Genomic DNA, 16,830 nt, shown 5'->3' on the forward strand with positions numbered 1-16,830 from the left:
TATTTTAGAAATGATATTTAGCCACCTCATAACACAATTATTGGCTACTTTTGCCCTATTTGTTTATTTACTTATTATTATTATTAAAAAAACCACAAAACCATGTAAATGGGTTGAGGTCTGATTTGGGGTTTTCTTTTTTAAAAAATTAAAATAAAATAAAATAAGTAATTATGAAAGAAAAAAAGAAAAGAAAAGAAAAGGCAAAAGTGGTCAATAGTTGTATCATGAGGTGGCCAAATATCATTTCTCTAGTTGTTAATAGCCAGAAGCAAAAGCACCACGTTTCTTTCTCAATTTCTTTACACTATATTTCCAAAAATCAAAACCGGTACTTAACCTTTTTGCGATTAAGAAGTTAGCCTATTGATCCTCATCCTGTCTGCTTCTTAATGCTTCCCGCCGCGCGTTCACGTGACCCTTGCACACCCGCGCATGGCCCTCGAGCACCACCCCGCCGTCGCTCACCTTTGTTGATGTTGTGTTTTTTGGTTTTTTTGTTCTGTTTCCATTGTTTGCTTTGTTTTTCTGTTATTGTTGTGTTTGGGGGTAATATTCTCCTTCTAACTATATGTTTTAATCTTGTTGTCGAGTAATAGAAAATGACAATGCTTTTTCTTCGATAGCTTCCTTCAGTTGGTTGTTGCATATTTCAAGTGATTTCTTAGTTTTTAGAGCAAAATACATAGGGTCGGGCCTTTTTTTTTTTTGTTGCTCATTTCTTATTTATTTATTGTCCAGAAGAAGAAAAAGCTAAGCCTAATATCCCCACAAGACGAAAGATAATCCCACAACAGGCATTAAGAAGAGTTAACCCTATATTTTATCTCCGTGCTTTTCAACCATAAAGTTTTTGCATAGAGCACAGCAAGAAAAATCAATTGTAACACCTCTGATTGATTGGTAGGAAAAAAATCAAGAAGTGGAGAGAAAACTGAAGAAAATCTGTGCTTTTAGGAGCCCCCATTTAGAAAAGGAAAGATGGCTTCATAACAAAATTTTGGCCAAAGTCAGCAGATGTGAGATTGTTGGAATGTTTTTCGCTTCTGAAGATCTTGGCCAAGCTTTGATGTTGTGGTGGCTAATATGAAGTGCAAAACTTTCTCTTAAACTTTCGGTGTGGGACAAAAAATGCAGAAACACTGTTCATTCACAACCCGAAGGAGTGATTTAGTGGGGCGATTAATATAGTGGGTTATTGTTTAGAATGCTTGCGCGTTGAAATCCCAGATGAATACTAAGCATTAATAAAGAAGAAATTACCAAAGTATATATGGTGCTAATTAATTAACTAACTGGACACATTGGTGCAGAAACTTGGTAAGATGGAGGACAATATTCAGAAATGATTACTAAATACTATGAGACAGGTCGGAATTCTTTGTGATGCTGCTTTTAATTTGTTGGTATACAAGAGATTGATGTTGGAAAGCTTGAGGGTGATCACAAGAAAAGCTAAGTTGTTATAGCATAGCAGGTAGATATATACTAGTCCACTTGATTAATTTACACGCCATTGCCATTGCCATTGCCATTGCCATTGGTGATTTAATGGTGGGAAGATTAATGCATAACAATGAGAACAAAAGGGCCGAAAAAACCCATTACAACAAACTCATCACTCCAGCCTCCAAACCAATAGAAAAACCCCTACAGCAAACAGAAGGCAGAAAGGCCTCAAATCAAAAAAGAAAAATCAATATATATCCCATTTGTTACACAACTCAAAATTTAATGGGGGACTTGACCAAATTTTCCTTTACCTCTAATACGAGTTTGAACATCCCATGGGACATTCAACAACAATTTATATATCCTCACAGATTTGGGAGCTGCATGCCGTGTTTGATAGCATTTCATGAAAATACCCATGATTAAAAGATTAGTACAAAAGTTGGACATGCAGAAATTTAGTTTTTAGTGTTATCAAGTAGTAGAAGATTAGAACAAAAGTTGGACATGCAGAAATTTATGCTTCAGGTATCTTTCTTCTTCTTTTGTTTTTTCCTTTTTTTGTTTTTATGCTTCAGAAATTTATGTTTCAGGCACTTAACATTTGCAATTAAGAAGTTAGCCTGTCACCATCAAAGTGGTCGTTGAGTTGGTGAAGCAGCAGAGGATAGGGTTCAACTCTCCCTCTCCCCCCCCTCCCAATTCCCCCCCTCATTTCTTCCTAGTGGTCATGGATTTGAACCTGCTTGCAGTAGTAGTCCGCGAACCAGATGGTACTAAAAATGGGCTTTACCAACTTGCACTTTTGTAAGGCTTTGGTGATAAACTCGCCTTCCAAAGCAGTAGCTATGGCTCAAACCGAAACATTCCACTGCGGGTGGAAACTCCGATGGTCACGCCCAAATAGGGTAATTACACTGATCGCCCCTTCCCGCCTTTCAATTAGGGAAAAAAAAAAGAAAAAAAAGAAAAAAAGGTTAGCCTATTCATCTTCGGCCTCTCCACTCCTCAACGCTTCCCTCTGCGTGACCTTCACACACCACCCTGCTGCTACTCACATTTGTCGATGCTGCTATTTTTTTGGTTTTTTGTTGTGTTTATGTTGTTTGCTTTGTTTTTCTGTTATTGTTGTGTTTTGTGGCTTATAGTCTCCCTATAACTATATGATTTAGTTTTGTTGTCGAGACTTTTGCAGCCCAAGTTTGTTCCTCCTCTTCGACACCTCCTGATCGATTTGAAAACAATGCTCTTCCTTCAAAAACTTTCATTTTCTTATTTTTAAACCAAGATTCAAGGGCTTTTTATTTTTGCTATTTATTGTTAGTATTTTTTTCATTTTATTTTTGTCTTGGCCCATGGAGGTAGGAGCAGGTGGAGGGGCTGGTCCCAATTAATGAACCATCACCTACGTGATTGGTAGGAAGGAGCAAATTTTGACCAAAAAAAAAACATAGAAGTGAAAGAAAACGAGAGCTTGTCAGTGCCCTACAATAAAAGATGAACAACATTTCCATATGATGCTTTTCTTATGGGCCCATTTAGAGAATATATCATTTCATAAAAATAAAAATTAAATTAAATTTGAAAAGAATTAAAATATTGGCCAGGGTCCACAGATGTGAGTTTTGGTTTGTTTTTGTTTCGCTTCCGAAGATCTTGGCCAAGCAGCAGAGTTGTGGCGGTTAATATAAAGTGCAGAATTTTCACTTAAACTTTCGGTGTGGGACAAAAAATGCAGAAACACTGTTCATTCACAACCCGGCGTGTTTCTGTCTCTGATGCGTGGAAAGCCCCGCCGAGCGGGAGGAGTGATTTAGTGGGGCGATTAATGTAGTGGGGTCAATATATATATACATAAACATTGAATATTTTATGAATTTTTATTCAATTTGAGTGAGAGAATTATGTGTTGTCATCAAAGAGAATGAAGAGTCATTCTATTTTAACTCTTTGTATTTACGGTAATATTCATTCTATTGAGTATGAATATTTTATTTCATATTCCCTCCTCCCATGGTGGTTGAGCTGGAAGGCTGGTCAAGGAAGGAAATTTGGAGAGGAGAGCGTTTTCGCCCTCTGAGTAATTTTCCCTATAGCCAATGCACTATATTTCTTGTGATTGGTTGGAGAATTTTTTTTCTTAAAAGACTTGTTACCCTTCTGTAAATATGCTCCTATTATATTTGGCTTGTCTAATAAGGGGAGATTGCTTGAGATTGCTTTGGGTTTTAGAAAGAATAAATAAATAAATAAATAATAATTTTCAAGCTTCTCCCAAAATGTAGTTTTGGTATTTTTTTTTTTTTTTTTTTTAGAGCAAAAAAGTGTTTCTTTTAAGTTTTTTTACCACGGTACACTTAACACCAACCCAATCTCGATGAAGAAAATCAAACGGAATCAAAAACCTCTATTCTTGACGTGAACGGACACTTTCTCATTAGAGTGTTATAACCTTAAATTAAATAACAAGAAAGCTTCTTCTTCTTTTTCTTTTTCTTTTTCTTTTTCTTTTTCTTTTTTTTTTTTTTTTTGTATTTGTTTACTCAACTGGTAAAGGCAAGCAAAAAAGGGATCCGCCTCAAATCAAAACGATTTCTCCTTTCTTTTTGGAGCTACGAGATTTCTTGTCTTACGAAATTTCTAGTTTGATCAAGGGCGGTACACTTGTCCCCAATATGAGATATTTTGCTTAGTACAGTTTTTTATATACTTAAAAGCACTTTTTAAACTCTTTAACGCAATTTCAAACAAGCTCATAGTACCATCTAATAAGTGGGTTAACTAAACAAATGTAAGCAAAATATTAATTTTTTCCCCTTAAAAACTGTGAAAGACTAAAGCTTTACTTCTTCCTTTTGATAAGCAGATCTCTAAGCTAAAAAGTATCAGAATTTCAGACTATTGAGTATGACTGGACGCTCACAAAGGGGACAAAAGAAAAGGAAAAGTCATGAGCAACTAAAACAATGCCATTTGGAAAATACTCTAGAGTGCTCAGGCAGTGGCTCAGGTTCATCCTCAGATTTTTTAGAAGGAAAATGCTTGTGAAAGGCTTTCACTGCTCCTGTCGCCCCATCTTCATTTTCCATGGCCTTGGCCAGGTCAACAGCGCTGTCTTTCACCTGCATGAAGTCCAGATGAGATTTCACTAATTTTTCCATTAATTTATTTGGGCTTTGCTATACAACAATAAGCCACAATAATCTTTCTAGAGTTAAATCATACTTGTGAGCCTGGTTTGCATGATTTCAATCCCCACTCAGCACTCCCTAGACGTAGAATTATGTGAGTCTTAAATCTTTATATATATTACATTTTTGGAAAAAGTACACATAACCTCCTTAAACTAGCACCTCATTGTCAATGTACCCCCCAAACTACCAATTGTGTCAATGTCCTCCCTTAAACTACCAAAAAATATCAATGTCCCCTTATTGACAAAAATGCCCTTCATAAAATTATTAAAATAAAATAAAAACTAAAAAAATTATTTAAAAAAAAAAAAAGAAAATAACAAAAATTTATTCCAAAAAATAATAAAAAAAACTGTTTTTTTATTTATTTTTATAAAAAAAAAAAATAATTTTCAGTTTTTTTTTTCTTTTTTTCTTTAAAAAAAAAATTGCTCTTTTTCGTTTTTTTTAATTTAATAAAAACTGGTTTTTTTTTCATTTGTTTTGTTTTTTTTAAAAAATAAATAAATTTCAGTTATTTTTTGTTTTTTAGTCTTTTTTTTCTTTGAAAAAAAATTGCTATTTTTCGTTTTTTAATTTAATAAAAACTGGTATTTTTTTTTCATTTGTTTTTTTTAAAAAAAAAAATATATATTATTTTTTGTTTGCTTTTTTTTAAAAAAAAAAAGATTAAAAAATAATTTTTTTTATTTTTTTTTTCGTTTTTTATTTAATTTTTTTTAAAATATATATATATATATATATATATATATATATATATATATATATATATATATTTTAGTTTTTAAGTTTTATTTTTTTTAGTTTTAGTTTTAATTTTTTGAATTTACGAGGACATTTTTGTCTTATTCAAAAAAAATTAGGGTCATTTTTATCTTTTATCTTTTTGTTGGTCTTAGGGGGACATTGACATTTTTTTGTAGTTTAGGGGGGGACATTGACACAATTAGTAGTTTAGGGGGTACATTGACAATTAAGTGATAGTTTGAGGGGGTAATGTATACTTTTCCCTACATTTTTTCATTCACTATGTTTTTGGAAGGTAGAGTTCTTGCCTTGTGAATTGTCATCTATTATACTAGCATCACTAGGTTTTGAAAATACAGTGTGTTACACATGGGAACCTTAAAAGACAATGAAAGGCAGTATGGTCAGCACCAAACATCGTGTACCTAACAACCATCCCAGACCCTAAATAATTTTAATATGAATAAAAACTAGTTGAATCCTTTTCCATTAACTAAAGTTTATGTGGTTGCCCTTTCAAGAAATTTATCAGCTAAAAGTCTGATCAACAGGAAAATAATTTCTAGTTCATGCATACGCATAAACTAAGACTAACTTAACACTCGGACAAAATTAAGTTTGACAGAAAGTTCATAGCTACCTTAGGATCTAGCATGAAGTTTATGGCATCAACCAACTTCTCCTGTGAGAATTCATCAACTGGGATAGGTGCAGGACCTACTCCTCTGGCATGCACCTGCTCTCCCCAGAATGGTTGATCTCCAAAGAATGGGATAATTGTTGTTGGACACTAAATAGCAGAGAAAGATAACCAACTATAAGCAACTGAAACAATCACAAGAATAGGAATTCCCAGGAATAGCAGAATTAGTTACCGCAGCTTTAAGGCCAGCAGCGGTTGTTCCGGCACCCCCATGATGTACCTACACAAACATTTATAAAGGTGATTGGAAAATAAATCTAAGAGATATATTGCCAATCTTGCCTTCAAAGTTACCGCCTTCGGCAGGGATATCTATTCAATTAACATAAAGTCTTTGGGTGATGGTTTTAGTCATAAATTCATTTTCTGTCTCATCTGGATTCTTCATATCTTTCTAACAGAACTAATAAGGTACACGATCTCATAGCAGTATTTTCAAGAGCAGCAGGCACACTAAAGCACAAAGGCCTCATGGAGTGTACATGCAAAGCGCAAGCACATGCTTGACCAAAAGTAAAGTGCACATCTTTAAAATACATATGAAGTCAATTGTTCTTCAGACTGTTAGATAGGATGCTGCCATACATGATCCTTGTTTTTGAATCATCGGTGGCCATAAAGTCACATAACTAAATATATAATATAACTAAGCTCTTAAACTACTAAACAATTGAAGAGAAAAACCAAATCAATGTATGTCGTCTTTGTTTCCTTGTACAATTGTTTCAAGGATCATGTGTTTTTATGTGTTCCCTTGAAACTTTGGTGTATTGTTCGGATTTTATCAGTTAGATATTGAAGGGAAAACATACTTGTGTGCAGTATAGTTGATGATACAAATTTCAGCAATAGAAGTTCTAGGCTTAAAATTTGTGCAACCAACTTTACTGTTTATTATTTTGGAGAATGTAGATACCTACTTAAAATCCAATAAAATCTTAATTCTCAATTACACTTAATAGAATCCTTCGATTCTAAAAGGAGAGAAGCAGACCAGAAAGAAGCTTAAGCACAGAATAACAAAGAAATTTCAGTTTTTTAGGTGGTCCATAGAACTCCATTAAGAAAGGTAGAGACTTGAATTTCCAGCTATGCTTTCCTCTCTTTCTACCTCAAGAATACATCCCCTGTTTTCGAGAATTCCTTTCTCCTTGTTACAAGCCTCCTAGCTTCTACAGCAGCTCTTCTATCTTTTCCCACAAAAAGAGGCAGCAGAGTTTTCTCTCAGAATTCAAGCAGGATGTTTCTTTCTCTTTTGACAGAATTCTCCCAAAACCAGTTTTTTCTTTTTTTTTTTCCTCAAAATTCTCTCTCCTCTTTCTGAAGTCACCTTTTCCCTTTTCCCAGCCAATCAGATTCTGTTTCAATATGATCGATTATCATTATCTAGCTACACCATTCCTTGTAGAATAGATGTAAAGACTCAGGAAAAAGCGCTAACCACATTTGCGTTATCACCCCAAAAGGACTTAGTCAATTTGGAACTTCCCTAGAATCTCTTATAAAGCCTAGTTTCACCTAATAACTAAACAATGTGGAATTTAACATTCATGATTATTTTTCTAAATCATCCACTATGTATGGCCTACTCCCTATCTTCTCAATGTGAAACCGGGGTGTTACAAACTCTCCCCCTTAAACCCCTAATGTTCTCGTCAAGGATACTTCATGCGGTGCTCCAATACCACATAGCCTAACGTTATTAGGTGATTCTAATATCATTTGTAACGACCCAATAAAAAGAACTAGCCACATCTATGCTATCACCTCAAAATGACTACTCAATTTGAAACTTTCTTAGAATCCCTTATAAAGCCCAGTTTTACCTAGTAACTAAGCAATGTGGAATTTAGCGCTCATAACTATATTTATAAATCATCCACTCTATGTGGGTTACTCTCAATCTTCCCAATATGGGACCGGGGTGTTACAATAGACCTCCTTTAGGTGTAAGTCTTTCTCCTTCAATGAAAGACCGCTATTTTTTTCAGTTATATCCTTTTAGAAACCCAGGAATGAAGGCTTACTCAAACCAGATAACTTTTATGTAGCGTTTGGTTGGGGGTTATCTTTTAGCATTCCTGAAAGATTACCCGGTCTGGTTGCAATCTGGATTCCCTCCAACCTCCTTTTGTTGGGGATGTAGATTCCCTTGTACAGAGGTGGGAATCCACATTCCCCTCACCCTTAGAAACTTTTTTTTTCTTTTTTCCTTTAAATGTACAAAAATATCCACCTTTTTTTTTTTTAATAAGCGTGCCAAATAGAGTAGAAAATAAAGAATGAAAAGAGAGAAATAAATTCTTATTGCTTGTCATAGTTTCATACGATTGCATAGGTTTAAATAAAAGAAACCTATAGACTAATATGGAAAGAAAGAAATAAAGACAATATTACAATCAGAATAAACAAAGAAGAATTATAGTATGTTGATAGTTTCCATCTTTAACAATAACCCTCAAGTTGAGGCATAGATGTCTCGCACGCCCAACTTGGATAAGGTTGAATGAAGAATACTACTAGACACACCCTTTGTCAACATATCCGCTAGTTGTTCTCAGAATACCATGCTTTAACCTTACTACCTCAATGCCAAGAAAGTACTTCAGACTCCCCAAGTCCTTTATTTCAAACTCGTTAGCAATACGGTGTTTTAAGTTCTGTACCTCCCCATCATCATTTCTTGTTAAGACAATATCATCAACATACACAATTAAAGTTGTTACCTTTCCTTGAGAGGAATACTTAATGAAGCCTGACTTTGCTTGCAACAAAATCTCTGCATAACTCGGGAAAACCGCTTGAACCATGCTCTTGGAGATTGTTTTAGGTTTTGTGACATATACAATTAAAGTTGTTACCTTTCCTTGGAGATTGTTTTAGGCCATACAAAGCCTTCTTTAGTTTGCACACTTTTCCCACTGAGGATGAATCTTCCAATCCAGGGGGAATTTGCATGTACACTTCTTCTTCTAGTTCTGCATCAAGAAATGTATTTTTCACATCAAATTAATGTAGAGGCCAACCCAAGTTTGCAGCTATAGATAGTAGAACCCTAATTAAGTTCATCTTTGTTACTGGAGCAAATGTTTCCTCATAATCAATCCCATAGGTCTGAGTAAAGCCTTTTGCAACAAGTCTGGCTTTGTATCATTCCACAGAACCATCGGCCTTATTCTTCAAAGTGAACACCCACTTGCAGCCAACAACCTTCTTCTCATTAGGTAATAACCAAATCCCAAGTCTTGTTTTTGTGAAGAGCATCCATCTCTTCTTGCATTGTTGTCCTCCATTTCGGATCACTAAGTGCCTTCTGTAGATTTCTAGGGACAGACACAAAAGATAATTTGGATACAAATGAACGATATTATGAAGAAAGGTGTCGATAAGAAACCAAATCAGAAATTGGATGGTATGTACATGACCTAACTCCTTTGAGTTGTGCTATGGGCAGACTTGTATCATTGACAACTGGTATTACATAATTCATATCAGAAGTAGTAGTATTACCTGAGCCAGAATCAGATGTTTGGCATGTAGCATCAGGAATGGTTCCACAGGCGGCGCAGATGGCTTATTAGTAGGTTTAGTAGGAGACTCATTAGTAAGTTGTTGTTGCTCCGGCTTCGGCATAGGAATAGAGACAGGTAACAGAGTCAAAAAATACTTTTCAATCTTACTCTCCCCCTAAAGAGGAGTTTGGGATGAACAGAAGTATGATTGTGGTTCAAAGAAAGTGATATCCATAGAGACAAAGTGTTTTCTCAATGGGAGATGATAACATTTGTACCCCTTCTGAGTAGGAGAATAGCCCACAAAGACACATTTGAGGGCTCGAGGGTCTAACTTACTACTAACAAGACCATGAACATGAACAAAGCAAACACAATAAAAAACTTTCGGATAAACACCTTTTGAAGTAGAGAAAGGTGAGGACAACACCTCGAGGGGTGTCTTGAAATCTAATATCCGAGAAGGCATCCTATTGATGAGATATGTAGCAGTGAGTAAGGCGTCTCCCCAATAAGATTTGGGAACATACGTGTCAAGCATAAGGGAACGAGTTACCTCTAAAAGATCCCGACTTTTCCGTTCAGCAACACCATCTTGCGGCGGAGTATCGACCTACGTGGTTTGGTGTATAATACCTTGCTCTCGAAAATACTTTTCGAGATTACCAGACATTTATTCACCTCCATTGTCGGAACGAACAATTTTAATCTAGGTATTAAACTGAGTTTGAACCATCGTGTAAAACATCTGAAACACAGAAATCACATCACTTTGTCCTTTAATAAGTAGACCCATGTGGTCCGAGAAAAATCATTAATAAAAGAGACAAACCACCGATAACCAGATAAAGAGACCACTCGTGAAGGGCCCCACACATTAGTATGAACGATAACAAAAGGTAACTTTTATTGATACAGAGAAAAGGACACACAATGGTGTTTTGAAAGTTCACAAGTTTCACACTAAAACTTAGAAACATTATTATGCAAAAATAACGTAGGAAACATGCGTTGCAAAATTAAAAAGGAAGGATGCCCTAAACGTTGATGCCAGAGCCAAATTCTAGCTGCAGAGTCATCCGCCCAAACCGTGTGATAAGCCTATATGAGCCGACCTTGTATGTTGGGCTAAGAGTCCAGATAGTACAAGCCATCCTTCATGCTACCACTGCCAATCATCTTCCCCGTGACTAGGTTTTGAAAGAAGCAATAGTAAGAGTAAAAAATTACTCGACAATTCAACTCAATGGTAATACGTACAATGGATAATAGATTACCAGCAAGATTAGGGACATGAAGGATAGAGACCAAGGTCATAGAGGAGGTGACAGAAACAGATCATTTACCTGACACTGGTGATAGAGAACGGTCAGCTATTCTAACTTTGTCTCTGCCCGAACAAGGATTATATGACGAAAATAAAGGAGACATACCAGTCATATGATCAAAGGCACCAGAGTCAATGACCCACGGATCATTAGAGGGAGTAGCAGATGCATTCAGAGCAGTGGTTAAATTACCTGTAAGAGTGGAGGAGGATGCAGTAGTTAGTGTGTCCAATCGAGACATAAGTTGACGGAGTGCTTCTACCTCGTCTTTACTCAGTCCCCCCATAGGATGAGTATCGAGTGTGGGAATGGCCATCTCAACTGTGAAAGTACGATGGACTCAAGCCCTGGTTCCTCCACTTGTGCGACCCTCACGACCTCATGTAGGACGACCATGAAGTCTCAAGCAAGTCTCCCGATTATGTCACAACCTATTATAGTGGTCACAAGTCACAGAATAAGTTGTCTCTGTCATCTAAGGCCACATCTGCTATTCTGCCACCATCTCGAACTCTGAAATTATCTCTCGAAGTGCGTTGAGATGTACCCACAAGAGCAGATTGGGTTTGTGAACTAGGATGAAGCATGGTGCTACGACAACTCTCCTCATTTTGAATGTATGAAAAAACCTCTTGCAGTGATGGAAGAGGTTCCTTCCCAAAAATCTGAACCCACACAGGATCATACTCTGAGTTCAATCCACCCAAGAACTCAAAAATCTGAACCCACCCAAGATCATACTCTTAATTTTAACGGCATCAGCAACACACACAGGTTGCAAATTCTGATAATGATCTAACTCCTGCCACAAACTACGGAGCTTATGAAAATAACTGGCTACTAGCCAATCACCTTGAGTTAGTCCATGGATTCGTTACTTCAAGTCATATTTCAGTGCAACGTTCCCCATTTTGGAATGTCTGAGCAGCAGTATCCCAAACTTGTTTTGCCGTACGAAGAAATAAGTACCCCTGACTGATTTTCGGTTGCATTGAATGCAGCAACCAGGACATAACAGTAAAATTTTCTGCTTCCCATTTATCATAAGTAGGATCATTGGGCTTTCGTTCTTGAATTCTGCCATTCAAGTATCCCATCTTCCCTCTGCTCTTAATAGACAAAAGAGCAAATTGTGACCAAGCAAGATAATTGAGCCCATCCAATTTGACAGTTGTGATTTGAAGAGTTGGATTTTCACCATGGGAGGTCACCTGACTCTCTACCCCTTTCGTCTGATTTGTCTCCGACATTTTTAAATCAGACATCCAACCAAATAAATTGCTCCAACACAACTGGTGGGCTCAAAAAAGATTACAAGTAAAAGAGAGTACTAAAATTTAACCATAAAAAAATACTGATTATTCTGCAATCAGCATCTGCCTTTTTCTCTTTTTTTTTGGGTAAATTGCAAGTTGTTTAGGTCATACCTGTAGTTTGCTTTAGTTTTGAAATGCAAGTCGTTGGCAATAGGGTTGAACGACAGACCAGTAAATCCCTTCTAAATGACATGTTGTTATCAACATTCACTAAACGATGTGTCGTTTAGTCATGCAAAAAGGAATTGTCTTGCCGTCTTTGGAGGTCCACGCACCGCCACTCATGTACTCCGGTAGGCCTCAACAACTTCAGATCAAATCAGAAACTGCCGAACAAGCCAAGGAAGACCACCTTGTTCACAATCAAGCCATCAAACAAAGTGATTAGTGTTCATGATCGATCAAGTATTCACCAAATCGCCACCGTTCGTTGGAGGAACGACCCAGAGAACGCCGGCGGTACCTTTTGTGGATCGTGCGACCTAGATTATGGTAAGCCACATCTAGTTGCACAATCACAAAGACATAGTCGCACGACCGCGGGCAAAGAAGAAAAAACAAATCCAAAAAACAAAGAACCCTAATTCAGATTTGATACCAAGTTGAAAATAAAGAACGAAAAAAAGAGAAAGAAATTCTTATTGCTTGTCATAGTTTCATACGATTGCATAGGTTTAAATAGAAGAAAACTATAGACTAATATGGAAAGAAATAAAGACTATTACAACCAGAATAAATAAAGAAGAATCATAGCATGTCGGTAGTTTCCATCTTCAACAGATAGAACCAAAGCAGGAGAAATACTTACAGCTGGTACACATAAGTCATATTATTTTTTCACTTTGCCTGCTGACTATAAATATGACTGTGTGATTCAAATTCTCACAAATGTATGGGGTTACTCCATTATATATGTAATAGATGACATTGGTCTCTAGTTGACGAACCTTTTAACTTTTTGATGCTACTGTTTGTTCTTGTCTTTTTTTTTCTTTTTTTTTTTTGGAAATTTTTATGTTCATGCGAGAAAAGTTAGACTCTGAGAATTTTGTTATGGCTATTTCTTTAATAATATTTTTTGGGTTTGATTGTGACCATTTGTAAAATCTATAGATAAAAGTGAGAAACTATTTTATTCCACAAAAAATGGAAACAAACAAGTTTTATTTGGTTAGAGATAAAAATTAAAGAAAATAAATCAATCAATATATACAATTTATATTTTGGGAATTAAAAGATGTGTAGGTAGTTTTGTTTCTCATTGGGTTGAAACCCAAGTATGTGTCAGTTTGTGTGCTGATTTAGGGTGGCTAAGATATTCCTTCTCTTCTTGAAGTCTTTTCTCGCATTAAGCGAACTACTCTTCCAAAGAGCGGTTCTCATCTCATATTAGTTTTGATGGTAGTGGAGACCATTCTGCTGTTATTGCCTCCCACGGTAGTTCTAAATACATAGGTTGAAGAAATATCTTGCTAGTGAATTTGAGATAAAAGACTTATGCCATTTAAAATATTTTCCAAGTATTGAAGTAGCAAGATTGAGACATGGTATCTTCCTCTCCTAGCAAAAATATGTTCTTGATCTACTCAGAAAAAAGAAAAAGAATGCTCAGTTGTAAGGCTATTGACAATCCAATAGAGAAAAATAAAAAATTACAAGAAAGCGGTGAAAGTCCTCTAGTGGATAAAGGCATGTACCATCAATTGCTTGACAGGTTAATATATTTGCTGCACACTCATCCAAACACTCGTGCAGTGCAACAAAAAACTGTTTGCTCTTTTCTTTTAAGTGACAATATTTTTATTGAAAAATTAGGAGGGCATTGAACAAGTACTACATGAGAGATGCAAAAAGTTCAAAATCTAAGATTACAATAATCTAGAAAGTCTAAAAATGAATCAAAAGAATGGCTAGAAATCCCTATCTAGTCATAAAGCAATCTAGATAAAACTTGAGTTTAGGCAAGGAAAGACCGGCTAAATAAAATAGTAGGGCTTGTTCGGATGTTAAAATTTTTCAACTTTTTCAAATATTTTTTTGAATTCATGTTTGGCTTGCATCCTAACTAAATTTTTTTTCAACCCACCCTTTTTTTTTTTTTCATTCCCTTGATTTCCGCAAAGAAAAACCAAGTTTGAAAAGAGTTTGAATGCTACCTTTGTCTCTTTGATTCCTAAGAAGACTGGTGCCATGGATGTCAAAGACTTTCGCCCTATTAGTTTGGTAGGGGGGATTTACAAGATTATTTCAAAGGTTCTTGCCAACAGATTTAAGTCCGTTGTGGGCAAGATTATCTCCAACACTCAGAATGCGTTTATTGGAGGTCGACAAATATTAGACTCTGTGCTTATTGCAAATGAATGTGTGGATAGTCATATTCGATCGGGGGAACCTGGACTCCTGTGTAAGCTAGATTTGGAGAAGGCTTATGATCATGTGAACTTGGATTTCTTGCTCTATTTGCTACAGAGATGTGGTTTGGGGGAAAAATGGAGGGATTGGATACGTTTTTGTATTTCCACGGTGAGATTCTCTATTCTTGTAAATGGAACCCCATCGGGTTTCTTTAGTAGCTCTCGTGGATTGCGACAAGGAGATCCTCTTTCTTCGTTGTTGTTTGTGGTGGTTATGGAGGCTTTGAGTCGGATGTTGACTGCCGCATTGGATCAGAGTAATTTGACAGGGTTCTCAGTGGGTTCCAGAGATTCTGAGGCCTTAGTTGTGAACCACCTGCTGTTCGCTGATGATACTTTGATTTTTTGTGGTGCTCAAGAAGAACAAATTCGACATCTGAGATGTATCTTCTTATGCTTTGAGGCAGCTACTGGTTTGAGAATTAATTTAGGAAAATCAGAAATTGTTCCAATTGGTGGAGTAGAGGATGTCGAAAGGTTCGCTAATCTTCTTGGATGTAGGGTTGTCTCTTTGCCTATGACTTACTTGGGTTTGCCGTTGGGTGCTTCTTACAAGTCCAACTTTATTTGGAATGGTGTTATTGAAAAAATGGAAAGGAGGTTGGCGGGTTGGAAGCGGATGTACTTGTCGAAGGGTGCCCGGTTGACTCTTATTAACAGTACGCTCTCCAACATTCCCACTTATTACTTATCTTTGTTTCCTATTCCAGTGAGGGTGGCTAATTGTCTTGATAAAATTCAAAAGGATTTTCTTTGGGGAGGCATTGGTGACGAGAAAAAATTTCATCTAGTGAATTGGAACAAGATTTGTACACCTTTGTATGCAGGTGGGTTGGGAGTTCACAATCTCATCCAGTTCAATCGAGCGCTCTTGGGTAAATGGTTATGGAGATATGGTAGGGAGAGAGAGAGGTTTTATGGCGTTTGGTGATTGATGCCAAATTTCAGAGTCTAAAGGGTGAGTGGTGCTCGAAAGAGGTTTCGGGATCTTTTGGAGTGGGTGTATGGAAACATATAAGGAGGGGGTGGGAGAAATTCCGCAATTTTGTTCGTTTTGAAGTGGGGAGTGGATCTAATATTAGTTTTTGACAAGACTGGTGGTGTGGGGATAGTTCCTTGAAGCAATGCTTTCCAGCTCTTTTTTGTATAGTAAGGAACAAAGACGCGTTGGTGGCGGATAATTTGGTGGTCCATAATGGTGTAATTCAGTGAAATGTTCTTTTCACGCGACAAATCTAGGATTGGGAGATGGATATGGTCCTTTCTTTCTTCGACCGATTATATTCCACTTCGACTTGTCATGGAGAGGGTGACAGATTAGTGTGGAATCCCTCTAAAAAAGGTTTATTTGAGGTGAGATCCTTCGACGAAGAGCTCATTAGGAAAGATGGCCCATCTCTTCCATTTTTTTCTTTGGAAGAATATTTGGCGTGTTAAGGCTCCAACAAGGGTGGCTTTCTTCGTATGGTCAGCATCTTTGGGCAAAATATTGACGCATGATAACTTGCGTAAGAGGAATGTAATAGTAATGGAGTGGTGTTGTTTATGCAAGAAGAGTGGGGAGTCTATTGATCACTTGTTGCTTCACTGCGAGGTCGCCCGGGCTCTTTGGAGCTACGTTCTTATTTTATTTGGGGTTGAGTAGGTTATGCCACGAACGGTGTTGGAGTTATTGAATAGTTGGGGGGGCGGCAATTAGGAGTGGTCATGCTAAAGAGGCTTGGCGGTTAGCTCCTCTATGCTTGCTGTGGTGTATTTGGAGGGAGCGGAATGCTCGTCTGTTTGAAGATGTAGAGACACCTATGGTGGAGCTACGGAAGCGGTTGCTCAATACTTTATATTTTTGGATAGCACCACATCATAGTTTGAGTATCTTTACTTTTGTAGATTTTTTAAATTTATTTTCTGTTCGACCCTTTTAGAGGCTCTCTTGTATACTTCCCGTGTATAAGGGTTGCGCCCCTTTGCGCTTTTCAATAAATTGCTATTACTTATAAAAAAAAAACATAATTTCAAAACTTTTTTTTCGGTATTCACAATTTTGAAAGGAGTACAAAAGAATCGCACGCCCAAAACGAGGAAAAGGGGCTACATTCCATAGTCCTCTAATCCAACGTCAACCAAAACACCCTTTATAACAGGCCAACAATTTCATCACTGTCCA

At 36.7% G+C, this 16,830-nt stretch overlaps 1 protein-coding gene across 2 annotated transcripts in view; it reads right to left on the reverse strand.

Annotated features, from left to right (window-relative positions):
- Positions 1 to 4,277: 4,277 nt before the first annotated feature.
- Positions 4,278 to 16,830, reverse strand: part of LOC133851517 (sterol 3-beta-glucosyltransferase UGT80A2-like) — a 74,244-nt gene continuing 61,691 nt past the window's right edge. For both annotated transcript variants that reach the window (XM_062287963.1, XM_062287961.1), the window contains exons 12-14: positions 6,269 to 6,316; positions 6,034 to 6,183; positions 4,278 to 4,574 (exon numbers count right to left, since the gene is read on the reverse strand). In XM_062287963.1, the coding sequence (XP_062143947.1) occupies positions 4,401 to 4,574; positions 6,034 to 6,183; positions 6,269 to 6,316 (372 nt within the window). In that variant the 3' untranslated portion in view covers positions 4,278 to 4,400. The remainder of the gene's footprint in view (positions 4,575 to 6,033; positions 6,184 to 6,268; positions 6,317 to 16,830) is intronic.

Source organism: Alnus glutinosa, chromosome 12 (genome assembly GCF_958979055.1).
Source record: "Alnus glutinosa chromosome 12, dhAlnGlut1.1, whole genome shotgun sequence".
Lineage (NCBI taxonomy): Eukaryota > Viridiplantae > Streptophyta > Magnoliopsida > Fagales > Betulaceae > Alnus > Alnus glutinosa.